The sequence below is a fragment of the Rutilus rutilus genome (genome assembly GCF_951802725.1).
Source record: "Rutilus rutilus genome assembly, chromosome: 23".
Lineage (NCBI taxonomy): Eukaryota > Metazoa > Chordata > Actinopteri > Cypriniformes > Leuciscidae > Rutilus > Rutilus rutilus.
The window spans coordinates 8,512,362-8,535,692 of NC_140233.1; the positions used below are offsets into that span (position 1 = coordinate 8,512,362).

At 38.9% G+C, this 23,331-nt stretch overlaps 1 protein-coding gene across 1 annotated transcript in view; it reads left to right on the forward strand.

Annotated features, from left to right (window-relative positions):
* Window positions 1–1,744: 1,744 nt before the first annotated feature.
* The window catches only part of LOC311282796 (mucin-2-like), a gene marked incomplete at both ends in the record, with an annotated part of 37,552 nt that continues 15,965 nt past the window's right edge, over window positions 1,745–23,331 (forward strand). The window contains 14 exons of the mRNA XM_084396804.1: window positions 1,745–1,838; window positions 1,927–1,992; window positions 2,497–2,758; window positions 8,949–9,053; window positions 14,265–14,286; window positions 14,624–14,708; window positions 15,280–15,381; window positions 15,671–15,796; window positions 17,544–17,658; window positions 17,818–17,956; window positions 18,631–18,741; window positions 18,820–18,886; window positions 19,013–19,150; window positions 23,138–23,302. Of these exons, the coding sequence (XP_084252930.1) occupies window positions 1,745–1,838; window positions 1,927–1,992; window positions 2,497–2,758; window positions 8,949–9,053; window positions 14,265–14,286; window positions 14,624–14,708; window positions 15,280–15,381; window positions 15,671–15,796; window positions 17,544–17,658; window positions 17,818–17,956; window positions 18,631–18,741; window positions 18,820–18,886; window positions 19,013–19,150; window positions 23,138–23,302 (1,597 nt within the window). The remainder of the gene's footprint in view (window positions 1,839–1,926; window positions 1,993–2,496; window positions 2,759–8,948; window positions 9,054–14,264; window positions 14,287–14,623; window positions 14,709–15,279; window positions 15,382–15,670; window positions 15,797–17,543; window positions 17,659–17,817; window positions 17,957–18,630; window positions 18,742–18,819; window positions 18,887–19,012; window positions 19,151–23,137; window positions 23,303–23,331) is intronic.

Below are 23,331 nucleotides of genomic sequence, written 5' to 3' on the forward strand. Positions count from 1 at the left end.
GGTGTGTTATCCTGTTGTTAAAAGAGCAGATTTCACTGTCTGAGATCTTCCTAATCTTCAGCAGTGGATTAAAGACCCCCGTATTTTACATGGATTAATCATGAAAAATTATTTTGAAAATAAATGCTTATTTGTAATATACCAGAATGAAACTTGCATTGACAGGATGTCTAATGCATCCTACAAGACCGGAATTCAAATCGAGCAAAGTTAATCAAGTATCAAGATCTCTAACAAACATGTTAGTCTTTTGGGTGATGGAAGACCACTCTGTATCGGTTTGGTTTATTATTATGTAAATACACATATAGTCCTGGTTTCGCTTAGACAGGGTTTAGATTACGCCAGGACTAGACCTAAGTTCAGTTAGGACATTTGCAGTAATTGTTTGATAATTCCAAAATAATACCATCTCTTAATACTCCTTTATTTTTTCGCCACGCAATGCAACAGAAACAAGGATGAAACAGGATATGGACTTACAAACGATTAAATAGAAAAGAGATGCATCAGTTAACAATAGTGGATCAGCTGGTTGTTCCAGTCTTAAATCTAATATTGTATTCTTTCAAAATATTTTTAATATTGACTTTCGGTGGAAGTCATCAAGTGATCTAACAACCATGGAAGGCCTATGTGGTGCATGTATTTAATCCTGTGTTAAAGTGACAAACCAAATGATATTTCTAAAGGCAGAAAATACTGTATACTGTAAAAAAAAAAAAGGTTGACCTAACTTAAAAAAAAATAAGGCAACCTACAATATTAACCAATTAGTTTAAGTTGACTGACAACTTGTACTTTTTCTGAGTAACAGGCAGTCTACTGAATTTAAAAAATCCTGTCAAGGCAACTAAAGATTGTTCAGCATTTAGCAATGCAAGGAGCTACAAACCTCATTCTTTCAACATTACATTTGATTTTTCAAAGCTAAAAGCCCCAAACTAGTGGCAAACATATTACTCTGATAGGGAACCATATTAAATCCAACAGATGCAATTAGATGGACATCTCAAACAAGGTGATGATCAACAAATGTTAATCCAGCAAAACATAATATAAAAATAATAATAAAAAAATCAAGCTGGAATGCATGCACTTGCACAACCATTTTTGTTAACAACAAAAAAAAAATGTTAGTGCCATTTTTGTTCAGATGACTCAGTTTGGAGAGATGGGTACATTTGGTTTGAACAAATACTTGAGTAAGGTCAACAAAACTTACGTTAGAATTTTTTTTGGTAACACTTTACTTAATGTACAATGCATTATAAATGGATTCATAATGTATTATATATTTTCATAAATAATTATAACCAAAGTTAAAATGCATGATAATATTTGAAGATTCTGAAATAGGTTGTGTCTTTTTATGCATTATGCTTTCTAAAGGTGTGTTCAATTAATAGATAAGTATTATAATGTATTTTAACTATGATGACAGTTATTCATTAGATCATACAATGCATTACAAGGCATAATTACTGATATAAGATAGAAGAAGAATTATAGCCTATAGGTATAAGATAAAGATGTACTGTGCATACTGTGCAACTTCTCTAGAAAATAATTACATCCCCAATATCAACATTCACATCCTTGTTTTTTTTAGATGATGGAGTTTAAAGCATGTTAATTCATGCCAGGTTCCACCTTCTAATCACTAATTACATTCTTCCAGAGAAAACTAGAATTCACTATAAAAGGACAATTGCTGACAGACAGTTCACATTAGCTCTTGAGGATGGATCTTGTCTCCATGGGGACTGTGAGGATGTCCCAGATGTGGATGCTGAGATGGGTCGTTCTACTTGTGGGGCTGCAGTCCGTACAAGCAGGTTAGAAAAATAAAAATGATCAATTACTATAAGAAACACTCAAAATATTAGCTACACAATATGAATATCTGTCTTTCTTTGTCTAAAGACTTTGTGAGCGATTATGGAGTTACGGAAGATCATCTGGACTTTTCAACAACAACTACAACAACAGGTGAATATGTCATTGTGTTTATGGATGATATGAGATGCACTAATCACATTTATTCACAAAGAAACTATAAAGTTAGAAAATTATTCACAGATTAAGTAAAATTGGAGCTTTATGTGTCTAAAGACTTTATGAGCGATTATGGAGTTACGGAAGATCATCTGGACTTTTCAACAACAACTACAACAACAGGTGAATATGTCATTGTGTTTATGGACGATATGAGATGCACTAATCACATTTATTCACAAAGAAACTATAAAGTTAGAAAATTATTCACAGATTAAGTCAAATTGGTGCTTTATGTGTCTAAATGAACCTACACATTAACTCAAACATTTTCCATGTAAATATTTACACATAAACATTTTCACGTAAATATAATTAACAACAAACAAAATAATAAAAAAGTCTTCTCATTTCAGAATTGAACAAACTGTTGTAAACGTATCTTGTTTTGATAAATCCTGGAGTAAGTCTTTGCATTCTCTTTTATTTTTTAATCAGTTCGTGCCAGTAACCATGTCAACAGCATCTGTAGCATGTGGGGAAACTTCCACTTCAAGACGTTCGACGGGGACGTTTATCAGTTCCCAGGCATGTGCGAGTATAACCTGGTGTCTGACTGCCAAAGCCTCATTCACCAGTTCTCAGTTCATGTGAAGAGAACAGAAAACACCACTGGCCCGAAGATCAGCAGGGTATCAGTTAGTATCAATGACATCGCCGTTGAGTTGACAGAGAAACAGGTCATGATCAATGGAGAAAAGTAAGATTCTGGGCAACTGCCTTTTCTGCTGCTTTTTTCCACCCAAAGTAAACACAAAATACATCAAAGAAATTATTTTAATTATTTCTTTTTTATTTAGTAAAACACTGCCAGTGCATATCTCAGGGATCCTTGTGGAAGAAAACACAATTTACACCAGGCTCTATTCCAAAATGGGCATCACTGTCACATGGAACAAAGAGGATGCAGTTATGGTGAGCTATTTTATTACTGTGAATTTTATTTATATAGCACATTTCATACAAAGTGCTTTACACAGAAAGGAATTAAAGTAATTACAAAATAAAAGCAAGGAAAATTAAAACATTCATAAAAGGAATTAAAAGAGATATAAAGATGAGAGTTATAAATTTTTTGTTGATATGAAAAAATCAGGTATTTAGCAATATAGCGGGTGTATGATGTATATTACAATGTTATGATGAAATATAGGCTTTTCTCCAATGACGTTCTGAGTTGTTCAAAGCATTTCTAAGGATGCTGAGGCAGCAGTCTGACTCTGAGATGGCGAACTGGAACATGCCTCATGTAAAATAAGCTACTGTTAGCTGTTTGATAACATAGTCAAACAAAAGGCTAATCAGATTAAAGATTTTTGCATTAAAATATCCCAAAATCTCAAGGCCAGTGTTATATATTTTGTTAAGTTGATTACATACAATATCCCAAATGTTTCCAACTATTTTTAAATCGTGAGAAAATTGCGATTTTAACCAAGGAAACGGGGCGTGGTTCCCAATTCCAGTCCTCGTGACCCACTGCTCTGCACATTTTGTAGGTCTCTCTTATCTGACACACTCAGTTCAGTTCATGGAGTCTCTCCTAATGAGCTGATGATCTGGTTCAGGTGTGTTAAATAAGGGAGACATACAAAATGTGCAGAGCAGTGGGTCACGAGGACTGGAATTGGGAACCACTGCATTAGAGCAGGGGGGAGCTGGGAGTCGCCAGTCAATGGCGTCATATCCGCGTTACCCTCGGTTTCCGCTCGTACTGCGTGGAGTCAGAGAATGTCTAATAGCAGAGCCCGTCTACGGAGAGCCTGCCCACTCCCTATTAAGTCCTATTGTACCGAATGTTGGTTGTAGTTCCACCAGAGCTCCACTGGGGGCGATCGCCCATGAGTGCAGAATGAATGGGAGTCTATGGGGCTAGACGGCTAAATTTGTCTCTTTCACCCGATTGCCATTGATAAATCTCAGATTTGATATAGGTTTTGCAAGTTAAACAAGTTATAGGTCGAAAGTTGAATGAACGAGTACTTATGTCCTTTCGATTTCTCACAGGTTGAGTTGTAGTTGCCCATAACACGCTAGCATTCTGCTAATGAACGCTGATTGGTCAGTGAAGGACTGATTACGACCAGAGATACTGCTTGATGGCATCGTGGCATCCGAAGCGTGACCAGAAACAAACAAAACAAAAACTCGTCTAGCACGTGTTTACCTGTGTCAGCTGTGTTGTCGATGCCTCGAGAGAAAAGAAAGTGCGGAGCGCGAAAGCACCAAAGTGACTGAAGGATTGCCGTAAAGCAGTATCTCTGGTCGTAAGATGTGTATGACGTCATTGACACTTTAAAAGACTTTTTAAAGCAAATAAGTGACTCTAAAAAATCTAACACCCAGCAATGTGTAATTTCTTTGCATCTCCTTTCGAATACAATATTCAAATTACTAGATAAAAAATTATATCCTGAGAAAAGTGGATTTTGATGGGTATACTGCCATAGACCTCCATTCATTCTGCACTCGTCCTGTGAGCGCCCTCATATGGAATCAAAGTGGAACTGCAACTAGTTCAGAAGCCGGAAGTGTACTGAGAGTGAAACTTCTCGCCTTATTAGATATTCTCTGCTAATAGGAAGAGAATTGGCACTCTCTGCTTACTTCTGGTTTCTGGACTGGCTGCAGTAAGTGGCTGCAGACTCTGTCCATGCGGGGGCGCTCGCAGGCGAGTGCAGAATGAATGGAGGTCTATGGCGAAAAACCCTCAAAATCCACTTTTCTCAGGATATAATTTTTTGTCTAGTAATTTGAATGTTGTATTCGAAAGGAGATGCAAAGAAATTACACATTGCTGGGTGTTAGATTTTTTAGAGTCACTTATTTGGTTTAAAAAGTCTTTTAAAATGTCAGCAGAATGCTGACGTCATTAGCAGAATGCTAGCGTGTTATGGGCAACAACAACTCAACCTGTAAGAAATCGAAAAGAAATAAGTACTCGTTCATACAACTTTCGACCTATAACCCATGTTGAACTTGCAAAACTTACAATAAAATCTGAGATTTCTCAACGGGAATCGGGTGAAAGAGACACATTTAGCCGTCTAGCCCCATAGACTCCCATTCAGTCTGCACTCGCCCGCGATCACCTCCAGTGGAATTCTAATGGAACTGCAACCAAGATCGATACAATGGGGCTAATAGGAAGTGCCAAGGCTCTCCGTAGACGGGCTCTGGTGGAGTCAGAGTGGAGTCCTGGACAAATGCGGAAGTTGTTGCGTCTATATCAAGCAACACGTTAGCTTGTTTCGTGCTGTCGTTATGGAACACAATTATTCTTTACTGATTGCAGCTGGTTCTGTCGACAAAGCATGCTTAATTTTATATTTTCCAAATGTAGCATTCGGTAATATTTATGTTAATGCAAGGAAAGTATTATTGCTTTAGGTTTGTGTTTAGTTTATTGGCATTGTTTATCACGTCAGAGGGTTGTTCCATAAAAGACGCTTAGAAAAGCAGGGATTAAACTCCAAAACCGGACTTGAATGAGCCTAACAAATAAGTTGGGGCTAAAGTGGTTCCATAAAAGGTAATTGAAGTTCACGCAATCTCACTAATTTGATCCAGGTTTATCTAGTCTAGATAACTGCGTGTGCACGCGTTTCTGAAGCAGCCCTAGAGGTCGATCATAGATCAAACCGATCCACCATCAAACAGCGTATATTTTGTGCTGTTTTATGCGTTTGTGACATGTTTTTTTTCCCCTCAGTGCAAAACTTACATTTTACAGTTATATTCTCCATCTGTAAATGTTAGAAAGTCTTGCAAATATATCCATTTTGCTGCTAATCTTCATATTGAACGAGCGCTGCTGCGCGCATGCGCGCCATATAGGAGCGCAATAATTCTGACTAAAATATAGCTACATTTTGCTTGGAAAATTAATATGCGATATTTTATAACACCAGAAATATCTTCTAATTATAATAATTTATCTTTAGGATGTTGGATAAGTTGCAGTGAACTTCTAGCTCATTACACTCATATATTTTATAGGCTACTTCTAATAAAAAAAGAAGAAGAAGCCTAATTCAGGGAAGATTTTTTTTAAAGAAACTAAATATATAAAGATACAAAATATAGTTTTGGGTATAGGACCTATGCTACTTAATAAAGATGACATATAGGCCTACTTATTTAGAATGCTGAGAATTACAGCTTTTAATGCAATAATTTTTTGGAGAAAGCAATAATCCTCAGTTTTAAATGAGTGGTTAGATTTAGTTTCTACAGCTGCCAAACAAAACCAGAGAGAAATGTATTCATAAATCTTTAAAACAATCTAATTAAATCTTGGGCACAAAACATTCAGCCAGTAAAAAAAGAAAACCTGTAGTATATATATTGTATTTATCTATCTATCTATCTATCTATCTATCTATCTATCTATCTATCTATCTATATATATATATATATATATATATATATATATATATATATATATATATATTGTCTAATTTATCATTGTAGCCTTATTTAAGTTGATTTTCTGTATACTGTGTATTTATTTTTGGACTAATAGTGATTAATAAAGTCCAATAATGGTATGAGAGAGTGTCAGTGGTAATATCATTGTGCTCTTGTCGGTCAGTGTTAGAGGATCTGTTTAACAACTGAGGCTTAGCCTGACAGTTAGCCTGCCCTGGACCAGGCTAGTTTCCCAGCATAAGTTGCTAGGGTAACCAAGTTTGAACTATTTTAAGTTTGCTTTATGAAATAGAATCCACCGACAATAAGTCTGACTAACCAAAATAAGCCTGGCTTGTATTCTAATCTTGTTTTACGGAACAACCCTCAGGTGTTTATGGCCATGTAAATATATATAGCATGTGTTATACATAAAGATTAATCAGTGTGGGTATGTGATGTGGGTATGTTCGAATGTACTTTTACAACAATTGTTTAGAACACGTAAAACTGCAGCGTTATCACAACAATGAATTCGACAAATACAGTAACATCTTGATAAACAATTTAGTATTAAACCTTACTTTTCTTCCTGTTAATTCATTTTAATGAAATAAAAGTGTGATAAGGTTCAAGAGTCAAGAAGGAAGAAGACAGGGGTCGGCATGACTGGGACTCGTACTTTATTAAAATAAAACGAAACAAACAAAAGTCGCGCACAATGCGCATTCACTGTGGCTTTTCTTTTTTTCTGCGTCCAATTTTCTCTCCAGTCCCTCGTACAGTCCTCAGTCCATCTCTCTCTCTCTCTCTCGTTCCAGCGCGGCTCGTTTCTCTCTCTCCCGTTACAGACCGCGCTGAACCACGCCCCCCTCGCCACAAAAAGCATGACATTAAATGCAACATTTATAAAAACAGAACTTAACCTCATCCATGAACATGATTTTTCGATTCCCGTCTGACTGATTTACATCCACGGTGGAGTTGAAAACAACAGTTCCCATCATTCCACGCTCGTTCACATCGTCATCAAGCTATGCCGTTGTTGTTGTTTGGAATGTAGCGCCCTCTAGCGGCAGAAAATGTTGCATATTGTACCTTTAACCACCATTATGTGTCCAACGTTGTAAAGAGTGATACCATTATGCTGCGTTTGCTACAGTGAGGTTGACAGATTGAATCTCTGAGCTGGTGTGACCACATTCATGAAGAAAGGGTGTATTCAAGCTATTTTAAGGCATGAAAACATTTTATTCACAAGAAAAAAACTTTTAAATATGTAATTTTGGTGATCAAAGATGAGTTTTAAGGTATAAAATTATTCACTACAGGGGAAACTGCTCTAACATACACACACACACTTACACACACACACACACATACATGTATACAGTTTACCATTGGAAAGAGTGCTGAAGCAGAATACAGGAAACAAGAAGTTAAAGCATTGTTTGAAATTAAGCAGATCAACAGCCTTGAGCAAACCATCAGTTTTTTTTTTCTAACACTCCCTTCTTTTAAAGTGGTAAGATACTCAATGTATCAAACAGTAAGACTAAGTTTGATACTTTCATATCTCGCCCATTTGAATAAAACTGCCCTGATATAATTTGTTGAGGCTCCAGTTGATCTTTGCTGATGTCTTGACGAGAGAGAACCAGTGGGAGTCAGAGAATCTTTGGTGAATGGAAAGACAAGGCTGGAGCCTGGCAAAAACTTAGGGGTCCTTTGAAGACTCAGCATCGTCTTCACATAAGGATTTCTCAAAAACGGAAAACCGGTTAAAATTTAAGGCACACTTTTACTATGCAAAGGTCTTTGATTTTTACCATAAGCGAGTCTCTTCTGAAATTCACTAAATGAATGCACGTGTGCTACTTAAACCAGCAACTGATAAAGGAACAATTTACTATCTAAATCAGACGGTACTTTGCTGTATGATGATCATTCAACATCAAACAACAATTACTGTATCAATCCACAGTATCAAACGATAGGTCAGAGGTGAACATACGTAGGTTATAAAGTGTTTTAGTCTTCTTCTCATCAAAGAACATTTATAAAACATTTAATAATTGATCTTTCTGCCCCGCATGCTTTTCGCTGAGCTGCCAGGCCCCACTCTCCTCCTTCCGCTCAGCCACGCACCGTGGCTTTCCCCGGCGCTGCACCCCGTTCAACAATGACTGCCCCTCTCAACGAACGCCTTCTTCCTAGTGTTAGGTTGCCTCCGCTGGTGGAGCAAACTCTTCTACTTCACTGTGGCAGCAGTGTCTTCCCACCCACTCCCGCAGGAGCCCACTTCATTCTTTCACTGCCGCAGCAGTGTTATCGTCTCTGCTCCCGCAGGAGCTCTGTTTCTCTGGCTAATTTTCTCCATTGCCGCAGCAGTTGTGTCCCCTCCACTCCCACAGTATCTCCGTTTCCCCATCCAGCAGGCTTTCACTGCCTCAGCAGTGTTATCTCCTCCTCTCCTGCAGGAGCTCCATTTCTCTGTGTAACCTCACTTTCACTGCCACAGCAGTACTATCTCCTCTGTCCCCGCAGGAGCTCGCCAACATGCAACAGTCCCCAGCCAACTACCGGTGAGGTTTACCTATCCAACGGTGTGAGTATTGAACTCCCGTCGAATGCTGCAAGAGTCTCCTGGTTCTCCGTCTGACTGCCGGCGAGGCTTACCCGTCCAACGGCTTGATTATCGAACTCCTGTCCCTCCCGCCAGGGCGCTTCAAATTTCGTTGACCTCGCCATTGGCCAGTAGGGCCCGCTTGCCCGACGCTGTGAGCTGCTCCCGTCGGAGGCTATGTGGGCCTCCCCAGTCAGGCAATTCGAGTCTCGTTTTCCCAGGTCATCGGCCAATCGCGCATTCCTAATTACACTGCTTCTCGTTCGTCGGCCAGTAGGGCCCGTCCATCCGCCGCTCCTGGTCAGGCGGCTTAAACCATGCTGCTCCTCTTTCCAGACTTATCAGTTCTTGATAGTGAAACAATCTCATATTTGATTGAAACTTTGGACAGGTGGTGGCGCTAAAAGGATTGAGTTAGAGACTCCAAATTTGCTATGGTGACAGTATGTGCCAAAATTCATAACTTTCCCGCAAGCGGTTCTATGGGCTGCCATAGACTCCCAGAGCGGAAGAAGGAAGAAAGAATTATAATAATAAGAATGCCAACGATTACAATAGGTGCTTGTCCCCTAACAATAGTTGCAAGCAGCAATTACCGGGGCCAAGCACAAAGAAGACAATAAGACATGCCAACATGACTGGGAGTGTCAGACCAACTGCAACAATGAGGAATTAAAGATATTTAAAAATGATTTTAGGCAAAATGGCTGAAAAATTATATATACAGTAATAATATGGTTTATGGTTTATCAGTTTCGACCAATAGGTGGCGCAGTTACTAAATTGATGGGCTGTTGTCAGAGTGAGGTGGCAATGACATGCAAAATTTTGTGACAATATTGGTGCGTTCAAGTCATCTCGTATAGATCGTATTTACGAGTTGAACGCACTTGAACGCCACCACAATGTCGTAAATACCAGTGGGGAGCTCGGGATTTTCTCTAAGATCCGATCTTTACGAGTTGGGGGCGTGTCAGTGATTAACATGGCGGAATACACAATACGTAAAGGTATTTAGCTGTGATATTGTCAGGCTTTTCTATTAACAGCTCAGTTAGCTAATCGCCAACACAGAATATGATAGTATTATAATATAACAATGCAACATGTAACGATGTGTTGGCAGTGGCTTCATAAATTAATTAAAAACATAAAAATACAAAGTACACCTGATGCACATTTCTTTGTTCTTCATTTTCTAGAACAAGAGTTTAAGAACCTTACTGTATTTTTGTGTAATTAATTAAGAGAAAGTACTCCGCCATTTTGCTCCGACGAAAGTGACTTGAATGCACATGCCGTTAGAAGCACGACTTCCCACCTCGTACGTACGAACTTCCCAGGAGGACTTGAACGCACCATTAGTCAAGGCATTGCAGAGTTAAAGCCTCGGAGTAATTTTGACATCATGCCTCAACTTTGTCGCTGCAGTATACAAAAACATTTACGTCTATCAACACAACATTCATAATTTTTGCAGGCATGGTCTGAACATGATATGGTTCAAATTTGGTGGAAATCGGACAAAAAGTCTAGGAGAAGTTCGAAAAGTAGGTTTTCAAAGCAAATCAAAATGGCAGACAGGAAGTTTAGCCAAATATGGCAAATGTGATATCTATGTTTTGGGGATTTCCCATGGAATCTATTAAGACCAGTATCATTACAATCGGCTAGTTTATTATAATAATTTCAGGGAGCCTGTCTTCTTCATACTAGTAAGTGGCTGTAATTATGAATTAATCATTGAATCATTGACTCTCATGATTTGTTCAAAGCCACAGATTCGTTCACAAACACTGCTGTGTGCTGCAGTTCTGCTGTGGCTTTCGTTGGAGCTATTATTTCGTTGCAAAAATACTCACAATACTGTGTTTAAAATGTACATCACTTAAAGGGCACCTATTATGACTCTTTTCACAAGATGTAAAATAAGTCTCTGATGTCCCCAGAGTATGTATGTGAAGTTTTAGCTCAAAATACCCAACAGATAATTTTTTACAGCATGTTTAAAGTGTCATTTTTGTGGGCTCAGAAAAACGCGCTGTTTTAGTATACTTAGTGTGTGTACTTTAAATGCAAATTAACTGCTGCTGCACAGCACAGGGGGCGGAGCATCACGAGCTCGCGCTCAGAACCAGGACAATCTGGACAATCTCATCCGATAATATCAGAACAGAAACTATCAGTTGCGGTGTTCATTTCGACTCGGAGTCGGACAATAATGCCCACAGAGCCAGAGAATATATGCTGTATGGAGATAGAACAGGTATAGTTTAGTTTAATTATGGTTATAATTTACTTGTCATCTGCTTTTATCCACTATTAATACAAGCCTGCTGTAGCAGACCCTGTCCGAATGATGACCAAAATATACTGATGAGTTCAGTGAAGTTTATTGTACATCACACAAAAGTTGAGCGTTAGTTTTACTCCAGAGAATCACTGTAAGAGCTGAATAAACACAGAATAAGAAGTGACTGAGCATTAAAGTCTTATCCATAAACTCTCTCTCTCTCTCCCTTTCATTATCATCAACATACACAGCGAAGTACACAAAACACTCATTACAACAAAAGGCTGATTTATACTTCTGCGTCGGACCTACGCCGGAGCCTCTACGCTGTAGGCAACGCGTTGGTTTTCATTTATACTTCTGCGTCGTTGTCCGCGTTCACGCGCGCAGAGGGAGCATGTGAAACCCGAGGGAGCAGTCCTAGCAGACCAATCACAGCGCTTGCGTCCGCGTAGAGTTGACGCGTTATTACATTTTTGGAGAGGTGCACGTCAGGGTACGCGCGCTACACACAGCCTACGACGTAGCTACGGCGTAAGTTCGACAAATATATACACACCTTTTCAGTGGGTGCTTAATAAACTGGTAAACCTTATATCCGTCAAAAATGACTCGATGAGCTGTCATAAAGTGCGTGCTCTCACTTTCATTTCTGCCGTGATCAGTAACGTTAGTCCTGTCGCTCTGGAGATCGTAAGCTGGATCACAAACAGTACAGATCCATCCTTGAGTAACAACGAGAGTAAATGAAGACTGATATGTTCATTCTTACATCCAACAACAAAACACCTCAATCGCTTAGGAGACATTCTTGTCTACAGCTGCTCGGGCGTCGAACAATGGCGGACTCTGTGTCCAGCTCACTCAGGGCGGGTCTAAGCTCAAACTGCAGTGTCAATCATCAGTCGTGGGAGGGGCCTGTGCAATTCTACGTCACATTGCATAGAATCTGAGAACAGCTCGTTCTGAGACAGTGCTTATGATTTATAGAGATTGTAAAAAAAAACACTGGGTGGATTTTTATCATTCTAGGGTGGTTTTGCTCACACACTGCCAACACACATTTATGTTCAAACACCATGTAAAAGTGAATTTTGCATAATAGGTGCCCTTTAATATTAATACCTCTCGTTTGTAAAACTGTTGTATAAAATCAATGTCACATTTGCAATCGTGTGGATATTCATATAATGTGATCAACATCAAACACAGGAACTTACACAGGTTGTTTTTGTATTGAAGAGAGTTTGAATCTTAAATCGATCTCTATGCACACTACAGTCTCTATGCACAATACATGCTCAGTTTTAATGTTATTTTAAGGTGGGGTAGAATTAAATGAAGGTCAAAACTCAGCATTTTGTACACCAGTTTGAGAAGCACTGTCTTAAAATATATCAAGCCCATTGTTTTGTCTCAAGATGCACACCATTAATGTTTTTTCTAAGGCACGTTTATAAAACCTACTTAAATGTCCTAATTGAACTAAGGTGGCATCCTGGCTTAATCTAAACCCTGTGAAACTAGGCCGTATTCTTGAAATCAATCACATTCAAACCACACTGTTCGTAAGATTTGATAATAATGTTCATAAATATAATGAGTTTTGTAGGCATAACATATATATATAATGGGTTAACAACTAAGGAGGGGGCTAAAGCAAGAGCAGGATAAAATCATTCTAGATAAATATTCACCCTTTGTTAGGAAAATTCTGCCAAAAAATTCTAAATCTCTCTGCAACCAGCAGTTTAGGATTCTGTTGGCTTTGTGTAGCTTATTTTCAACATTTTCTTCCATAGTAAATTTCAAATCTTTGGAAATTGAAATACCTAAATATTTCCCTTTGTCTGTTACCAGGAAGTTAAACAGGGAGATAGCTTCATTGTGGTGTAGGGCCATAAGCTTGCAATTATTCAAAATTCAATTGGAGGCTCGATGCCTTTATGGTCTTTATGGTCTTTATTGATGTCTTTATTTTGTAAAAAAAAAAAAAAAAAAAAAAAGTGGTTTCATCTGCTAACTGACTGATTGCTAAAGTCTTTCCAAATACATTACATTTTTTTTACTGTTAAATTTGGAGTAACCAAAGTGGACAACATACTGTATCTGTAGCCAAAATAAATAAAAGAGAGGATAACTGGCATCTCTGACCAATCGGAAATCTTTGTGAAGTGCCAAAAGGTAGAGAAACTGAACTGTTTATATCTTTATAAATGATTCTTATAACACTCAGAAAAGGTTCACCAATGTCCAAAGCCATAACGTTCTATGGTTTTAATAAGAAAAGCATGCTCTAATGTGTCAAAGCCTTTTTAAAAATCCAAATATCAAATTAATCCATCATCCTCTATCAAGTGACTGTACTCCACCAAATCGATAAACAATCTTATATTATTATATATAGATCTCCCTTTAAGAAAACCTGATTGTGACTCATTGATTAAATTATTAATGCCATCTTTTAATCTATTTACAAAGATATGTATGAAAAGTTTATAATTATTGTTAAGCAATGTAATTGGATGAAAATATTCTATATATGTCAGGTCTTTATCTGATTTAGGGAGTAAGGTAATCAAGCCCTGACTCATATAGTTAAATATGAAAACGTCTAGTTTACAGAGTTGTTGATGAGCAGTAGTAATGTTTTTGTATTCAACTGCCTTAAAAAAAATATTCACCTTGGTCCATTTATGTACATAATAAAGAGTAGAAACTATAAAATTGCATCTTGGTAAGAAATGTCAACATTTGAACGGCTTTATATATTGTTTTTACGTTTATATCATTAGATACATTCGATTATTCGAGTAGGTAGAATCCAAAATTTACATTTAAAAGTGTAATTCAACAATTTCTCTCAAAACATCACAGGTGCAATGAATTCTGGGGTAAGGTAGGATGCGAATGATTCATCTGTTCATTGCTCGGGAAACTTATTATGCAACATTTACATAATGAACAATTAAAAACATGAAATATGGCTCTTATAGTTGTTCATTTTGACCTATACTCAACTGACAGGATTCCCTGTTTAGTTTACAGTATTAGTTAAGAGAGATTTTTTTATTTTTTATAAATAAATGTAAATGAACAAATATTTTGTGTTGCATTTACAATCTTGTGAAAACTTCCTGAACCCCTGACACCTATCCTTGAAAGGGACTTTTATTGCAAGTCCCTCTGAAAAGTGGTTTATTGAAAAAGCATCTTTCCTTGTGGTGCTGTTTTAGGTCGAACTGGACTCTAAATATTCAGATCAAACCTGTGGATTATGTGGTAATTTTAATGGGGATCTTGATGAGTTCAGTAAACCAGGTGAGTTGCTCTAATTGACTGACATCTGTCTTATTTAGTCATTTCTGAATTTTGTAAATTTTATTTTTCCCCCCATGTATTGCTAATTTCATAGCTCTCCAAGAATATCAAGTGTCTTTATTAGAAAACTCAACTATGCCTTATCTTATTCAATTAACAACTAGGATACGAACGAAGTGTTGGCTACATTGAGTTTGGGAATATGCAAATAGTTCCCAACCCAAAGCATAATTGCCAAAATCCTTCTGAAGAAGATGATGCGAAAGATTGGTTAAACCAGTGTGAAAGTCATGTAAGTCACAAAAGCTATTTGTATTGGTTTAATAGATTTTGGAGGAATTGCTTAATGTATTTCTTAATGCATGCCTTATTGGCTTACCAAATAATTACAGTATTGATATAAAATGGACCTCTGAGGGTTAAGGTTAAAGATACACACTTTTGTCACAACAGCGGGCAGTATGTGAAGACCTTTTGGAGGATGAAGACTGGTTCTCCTGCTCTGAGATGTTGAACCCTGAGCCGTATATCAATGCCTGTATAATTGATTTATGCTTGCATCAATCTGAAGACACTGACAACTCCTCGCTCTGTGCGACTTTGTCTGAATATTCACGTCAGTGCTCACATGCTGGAGGAAATCCACCGACCTGGAGAAGAGATGACTTCTGCGGTAATAAACACTGAGCTCTGGTGGACATCACAGGGTTCTTCTCTCTTCAGCTTTACCTTTACTTTGATTATCTTTTCTTACAAATGATTCATTAATAGCTGTTGCACATTACAGATTCATACTTTCAGTTGTATTGGCACATCTATTTCTTTGTTCAAATACAAATTACATCAATAATAATTGAAATAACTGCACTATTTGAGATACTAAAATATTATAAAAATATAAGAAATAATAATAAGAAATAATAAGTGTAATCAGTCTCCGTATGACTTGTATTCCCATGCAGCTGTGACGTGCCCCTACAATATGGTGCATTCTGAAAGCGGCTCCCCCTGTATGGAAACATGCTCACACAAAGACACAAACACACTGTGTGAGGAACACAACATCGATGGCTGCTTCTGCCCACCAGGTCAGTATCTAATTTACAATATTTAATTTAATTTAAGTACCACTATACAGTATATGTACAGTATTTTATTGAATGTGGTTGATTTAAGAACCACACACAGAATGTTGATTTTACAGCACAATCTCGATCACTATGGTATTAAAGCTAATAGTTTGCATTATGGCATATAATAGCATAACATAACCACATTAATCACTGATGACACCAGACAAAGAACTCAACAAAACACAAGGATCATTTAAAAGTATTAACAAGTGTCACAGAGAGAGTTAAAACTATCATTAGAAAGCAATTATTTCAAAAGAAAAAAAGAGCACAACAACATCCTTCAAATAACTCCAATCATGTTTTCTTTTCAGTGACTTATACACAAATTAAACATATTGTAAATTTAATAATAAATATATCTGCAAGCAGCAATTAACGGGGCCAAGCAGAATAAGACGACAAGACATGGCTGAAAGTGTCAGACCAACTGCAACAATGAGCAATTAAAGACATTTAAAGAGGATTTTAGGCGAAATGGCTGAAAAATCATATAAAAAGTAATTAAAAATATGATTTAATGGATTATCACTTGCGACCAAATTATGATTTTTGGACAAACTGTTCAGAAGTTATAAGCAAAAATAGCAATTTTTTCATATCTCCGGACCAGTAGGTCGCGCTGCACCGAAACGCAGCATGTAAGCTCAGGTCATGCTTGTGATGACATGTACCAAGTTTGGTCTGAATCCAATCAAGCGTTGCGGAGATACAGCCTTATGTCTGTTTTTGCAAGCGCTACATAAAATTAATTTGCGCGGTATTCAAGAACGGTTTGATCAATTTTTATGAATTCCATAACTTTTTGTCGGCATGGTCTGTAGATGATCTGGTTAAAAAAAAAAACGGAGCATCGGCCTAGGAGGAGTTCGGAAAAGTAGGTTTTTCAGATAATTCAAATTTCCATGACGGAAAATTATGTCATAGGGTGCTATCGAATCGGCTTGAGCCAAGGAATTTGGGGGATTTTGTTTCTAGCCCTTGTGGTTCAAAAGTTATTAGCATAAACATGAGTGAAACTTTGGACAGTTGGTGGTGCGAGAGGGATTGAGTTGGAGACTCCAAATTTGCTATGGTGACTTTTCAGACTGTCCTTTATCCGTGTGCCAAATTTCATAACTTTCCCGCGAGCGGTTCTATGGGCTGCCATAGACTCCCAGTCGGAAGAAAAAGAAGAATAAGAACGGGAACAGATACAATAGGTGCCTCTGCACCTTCGGTGCTTGGCCCCTAATAAATGTTTCTTGAGCAGCAAATCAGCATATTAGAATGATTTCTGAAGGATCATGTGACACTGAAGACTGGAGTAATGATGCTGAAAATTCTGCTTTGATCACAGGGATAAATTATATATTTAAATAGAAAACAGTTATTTTCAGTTGTAATAAAATTTCACAGTATTACTGTTTTTTACTGTATTTTACAGCTCTGACTAGACTTCAGTTAGCTTTTGGAGAAGTCATTATCAATCTGAAATATGAAATACACAATAGAACATGAGAGCATGATTTATTCCAATTGCTATTTTCATCTAGGAATTTGTGGAAAACAACACATTGGAATCAAATTGGGAAATTGTGTGAATAGATTTGCGAAATGTGAATGTCTGCTTTGAGTGTTTTGATTAAGTGGTTTGCAAGTTTGGGCTAATAGAATCAGCTTTTGTGTGTAAACAAATGAAGAAATATGAAATGTGTTATAGGAACTGTATTTGATGAAATCTCAAACATGGGCTGCATCCCTGTGAAACAATGTAAGTGCAAGCATGACCGCATCTACAACCCAGGAGAGGTTCTTCACAAAGTTGAAGAGAAATGGTAATAAAACACATTTGACTATTTTCTCCTTCTACAGGTCTTTAATTGCAAAGAAAGCACTATAAACTGTACACCAAACTGTTTTATCATTTCATTGTATCAGTAGTCCTGAAGCTTGTTGTTTACTGTATCTGTTTGTAATTATATTGTGTAATTCAGTAAATGTAAGGAGGGAAATTGGATCTGTAAGAGTATTCCTCACCCTGGCCTGTGCGCAGTGGAGGAAGGATTTCACTTCACCACCTACGACGGGAAAGAATTCAATTTTCATGGAGAGTGCATCTATGTGCTCTCAAAAGTAAGCGTATTTTACTCACTAACAATAGCTTCTGTAACTGCTAAGACATTTACATTTGGAATTTATTATTATTTTGTTTGTTTTCATTCATGTCATGACATTTTTATTTTTAAACAAAATATGATTTTTTTAATAATGAACAACTAGTCTAGGTCATGGGTAAGATTTGTATGCGCTTCATTTAGTGGAGAATATCTCAACTGTTATAGACTAATATGACCCCATTGAACAACGTGGGATGTGTGCCAAAATCTCTACCCGGGACGAAAGTCCTGAAACTGACCACAACCGGTGACACTATTATCACACTACAGCTCAGAAATCTGTAAGAGATCTGTAGCTTCAATGGTTTATATGTACGCATATTTAATTAGATATTGGCTCATTTGCATATTTTTATTTTATTTTTTAGACAAAGTGTAATACAAAAAGTATTTCTCTTATGAAGATTAATCTGGTAGAAATGTATGAGGATATATATAAAGAGAAGAAAAAGTCCCATTCACCTGTAGTGTGATAATGTATGTCTGTTGGCACACATCCCACGGTGTTCAATGAAGTCATATTAGTCTATAACAGTTGAGATATTCTCCGCTAAATGAAGCGCTTACCAGTCTTACCCAGGTCCTCTACTAAACACCACACTCTATAAAACTCTATTTGTGTTTTTGTAGGACAATGAAGAGAAAAAGTTCATCATATTGGGTCAGATTAATCCTTGTGTTACCCTTACTGGCACCTGTTTGAAATCTATAGAAGTGCTATTTTACAATGACAAGAACAATGTGAGTACATTCCCTCTTTACTTCCTCTCTTACTTCGAAAATATGTACATACAGTGACACCATGTCTATCTTTATTAGCGTCTGGTGATTAAAGATGATGGCACAGTACAACACAATGCAAGAGTTTCACTTCCTTACATGGCAGGTGAGAGAGAGAAGCTCTGTATTTCTTTGTTTTGTTTTGAAACCTGCTGAAATTTAAGGAATGATTGTTTGTGAAGACTAATATTTTTGTGAAGCATTTTTCAAACTCTTGACTCTTTTCCACCAGCTAACTTCACAGTGTTCAGGCCGTCATCATTTCACATCATACTTCAGACCACCTTTGGGCTGGAAGTGCAGATACAGCTGGTGCCTCTTATGCAGTTGTATATCACTGTGGACCAAATCTTCCAGGGCAAGACTTGTGGTGAGAACTTTCAAAAAACAACATACTGTATGCCCCCAGTTTCACAGACGAGGCTTAAGACTAGTCCCAGACTAAAATACATGTTTGAGCTGTTTCAACTAAAAGCAACTTGCACTGACATTGAAAAAATGTGAACTTCAGTGAATTTCACCTTACTGCTGCCGGTTCATTCATTGTGGCAGACTCTAGCTCTCTGTCTGTAATGGGCTCTGGCGTCATGTCCATGCAGCAGGGTTATGGCTGGCTGGGCTCTGTGTCCGTAATTGGGCTTGTGAAGTCCTTTGCTATGCAGATGTTCATAGACGTGGCAAAGTCCTCTCTGGGACCATTTACTGGAAGGCATGCTTTGGACGCTTCCTGAGGTTGGTGTGGTATAAAAAGCAAAGTGAATGGTCTGGATAGTGAGTTAGGCAAGCCAGATCTAAAAGTCCCTTGTATGGTCCCCCAATGAACGATCCTTCTGCTCCAGGCAGAGTAGTAAAAAGGAGAGGGGGAGAGGGGGAAAATAAGAAAGAAAAACACTGCGTATAGTCCTTTCTGTGGTCCAGTATTCTGTCACAAGTAGCTATAATGAATGCATGACAAAGGAGATGGATAACAAAAAAAGTATTTTTCTTCTTCAAAATAACGTAACATAACCACATTAAACACTGATGAAGCCAGACAAAGAAATTAACAAAACATGTTGGAGTGTAATGAAGGATAAAACGGAACGTGTGGGAACTGATATACAACCTGGGAAACGTCTCGGTTACGTATGTAACTCAGCGTCGAGACGCTGCGTCAAGCCCAATTACAGTGTGTCATGAAGTACGTATGAAATCAGTCCAATGGCGAAACGGAACGTCATAGGTGGGTGACGTCATCGACCAGGAAACTATAAAGCACCACTGAATAACAACAGCGCTTGCTTCTGATAGGCTGAAGCAAGTCGATCACGGGCACGCCGGGAGTCTGGCAGGGCGACGCAGCGTCTCCCAATACCCACGTCGCCATGCGAGCAAGTGTCCGTCCGTGTGAAATCAGAGCGCACAATCAGACGAAAGCACCTGCGCCCCTGGAGTTGAGCTGAGATCAAGATCATAGAACCTGATGAACGTGTGCGGTAAGGACCAGGCTGCCGCATCACAGACATCGTGTAGTGAAACTCCTGACAGTAAAGCTTTAGAAGCGGCCATACTCCTAGTAGAGTGAGCTCGTACAGCCAAAGGTGAAGGCTGACCAGGCGACTCGTAAGCAAGTGAGATAGCCTCAACCACCCACTTGCTCATCCTCTGCTTAGATGCAGGGCACCCCTTCCTGGGTGACCCAAAGCAAACAAACAATTGTTCAGACTTCCTCCATAGGGCAGCTCTGTGGACGTAAGCATCTAAAGCCCTAACTGGGCAGAGCACATTTAGTTTCTCTTGGTCTGACGTCTGTAATGGAGGAGAACAGAAATCCTGCAGTATAATGGGTCTAACAACATTAGTTGGAGCCTTAGGAACGTAGCCCGGTCTGGGATGGAGAAAGGCCTTTACCATTCTGGGCGAGAATTCCAGGCACAAGGGAGAAACCGAGAGAGCTTGAATGTCTCCAATTCTCTTGAGAGACGAAATAGCAAGTAGGAAGATAGTTTTTAGAGTAATAAACTTCTCCGAAACCTCTTCAATAGGCTTTTGTTGAGCCCAGTGTGAGGAACTAGATGATGGCTGGGACTGCTCTTTTTACCCAGGGACATGGACTCTGAGTGGGAGGAATTTCTGGAACGCCGCCGCCTGCTTTTTTTCTTCTTGGAACCTATCGATGACGGTGTTAACTGAGTCACCGAATAGGCCCATAGTGGCAAGCAGGGCGTCCAGGAGAAATGATTTTTCTCTCTCTTTCATTCCAGAAAGGTTTAGCCAGAGATGCCTCTCTGTGGCCACCAGGGCTGCCATAGAACGGCCCACTGACTTGGCCGTCTCCTTGGTGGCACGGAGAGAACGTAGTTCTCTAATCGTATCAGAGCTAACCTCCTCACTCACACTCATGTCTTTGGTAGATGGTACGCCTGCAGGATAGACATTGTGTGCAGGCATGCTGCGGCCTGACCTGCCGCCGAATATGCTTTACCCACCAAAGCTGAGGTGTTTCTAAGTGGCTTGGTGAGTAACACAGGACGATGCTGATTCAGGAGAGAGATGACTGGCAAGCGTCTCTTCAGCCTTTGGCATCGCCCCATAACCATACTGACTAGCCCCAGCTATGTTGGAATATGTGGAAGTCTGAGGACTATAAATACGTGAAGACACCGGTCTTTTCCAGGACCTCAACACCTCGGTGTGGAGGTCTGGAAAGAACGGAAGGCACCGTGGAGGCTGCATCCGAGAAGGCAGAAAGCGTTCATCTAGCTTGCTTTTTTGTCTAGACTCCTGCCTATCTGCTGGCCAATCGATACTTAATTTCTGCACCGCTCGAGTGAGCACCTCCATTAATTCCTCACTTGCAGGAGACTGGGGTGACGAGTCCTCAGTATCTCCTGTTCCAATACTAACAACATCATCCTCAGAACTGGATAGTTAAAATATTGGGGCCTCAGCCTGGGCGGAAGAAACCATAGCGTGTGCTTCCAAACCCGGGACAGAGGCACTGGATCTGACAGGTGAAGGCTGAGATAAGGCTGGGCCCGTCTCAAACCCCTCTGTCAGATCCATTTGCGAACCCCACGAGATGTGAAAAACTCCTGCCTAGTGAAACTAAGGACAGACAAAAACACTTTGAGACAATATTCGACAATGATTCACACACAGAGTGCTTGCTGAAGGCACAGAAGCTAGCGCTGTTGTGATTTAGGGGTGCTTTATAGTTTCCTGGTCGATGACGTCCTGCCTAGGACGCTTCGTCTCGCCATTGGACTGATTCCATACGTGCTTCATGACGCACTCACGCAGGGGCGTTCCCACAGCGTTTCGACGCAGCTCGAGTTCCCTTGAAAGGGAACTAACTAGAGAACCAAGGCGAACAGGAACAGAGCAAACAGTGAAACTGAAACCAAAATGGAACATAACAGAATATTACATGTTACAGTTACCTCTTTCAGTGTTAAATAGCGTCGTGCTGGAAATCACATTTGTCTTCTGTGAACAATAACGTCTTTCTTCTGTGATTTTGACATTGACGAGGGCTGTTCGACCGCTGAGGCGGACCAGCCTAAAAATTTAACTTTTAAACTTTTTGTAATCCTGACAACAAACAGAGCAATGCATAATGGTGTGCATCAGAAAACATCAGATATTGGTTATGTTTAACCCAAGACTCAGACCATCGATCTTGAAAATCTGAATATTTTAGTTATTAATGTGTAAAACTATGATTATCTAAACAAAAAGTGAAATATACATTTCATTATTTTGTGTTTGTGTTGTTTAGCCACACCCCCTTGTTATCTAGCTTATAAAAAAAAAAAAAAAAGGTCAAGGAGGGTGGTGGAGCAGAGGTGAAACGGGGAGCCTGAAGGGTCAGTTGTTCTGTAACGTGCTGGAGAAAGCAGGTGAAGGCGAGGATCTGTCTGCAGGGTTTTAATGAAATAACACATAGAACAAATAATAAAGAACTCCAGGGATAAAGAAACAAAACTACAAGAATGACCGAACTAGAAGCAACCATACATGTACAACAACTGACAAATTAACAAGTGAAACTATGTTAAAATAGTTATGGGCTATAAATACACAGGGGCAAACAAGCTTAACTGGGAAATGAGGAAACAAGATACACCTGGGGAGACTAATCAACATGAAAAACTACATAGGACTACAAGACTTAGCACAAGACAGGAAATGACAAAAGTACACACAAAACAAGTGGAACACAAGACAGGAATCATGACACAGATGGTTGAAGCTGCACCTGTAAGCTTTCAAATGAACAGGGCAATTTGAGAATCAAACCTGATGTCCAATGATATCATGTGCGTGTTACCCTACATGTTCCTATTTTATGTATGGTGTTCATTTCTTTGTGCAGGTCTCTGTGGAAATTTTAACAAAGTGCTGTCTGATGACCTGAAGACTCCTCAGGGAGTGGTGGAGGGTACAGCGGTTTCCTTCGCAAACGCCTGGAAGGCCCAGTCCGACTGCCCCAACCCTTCTGAGAGGATGGACGACCCCTGTTCCTACAGCACTGACAGCGGTGAAAGACTTTTTTTGCACATTTACAAT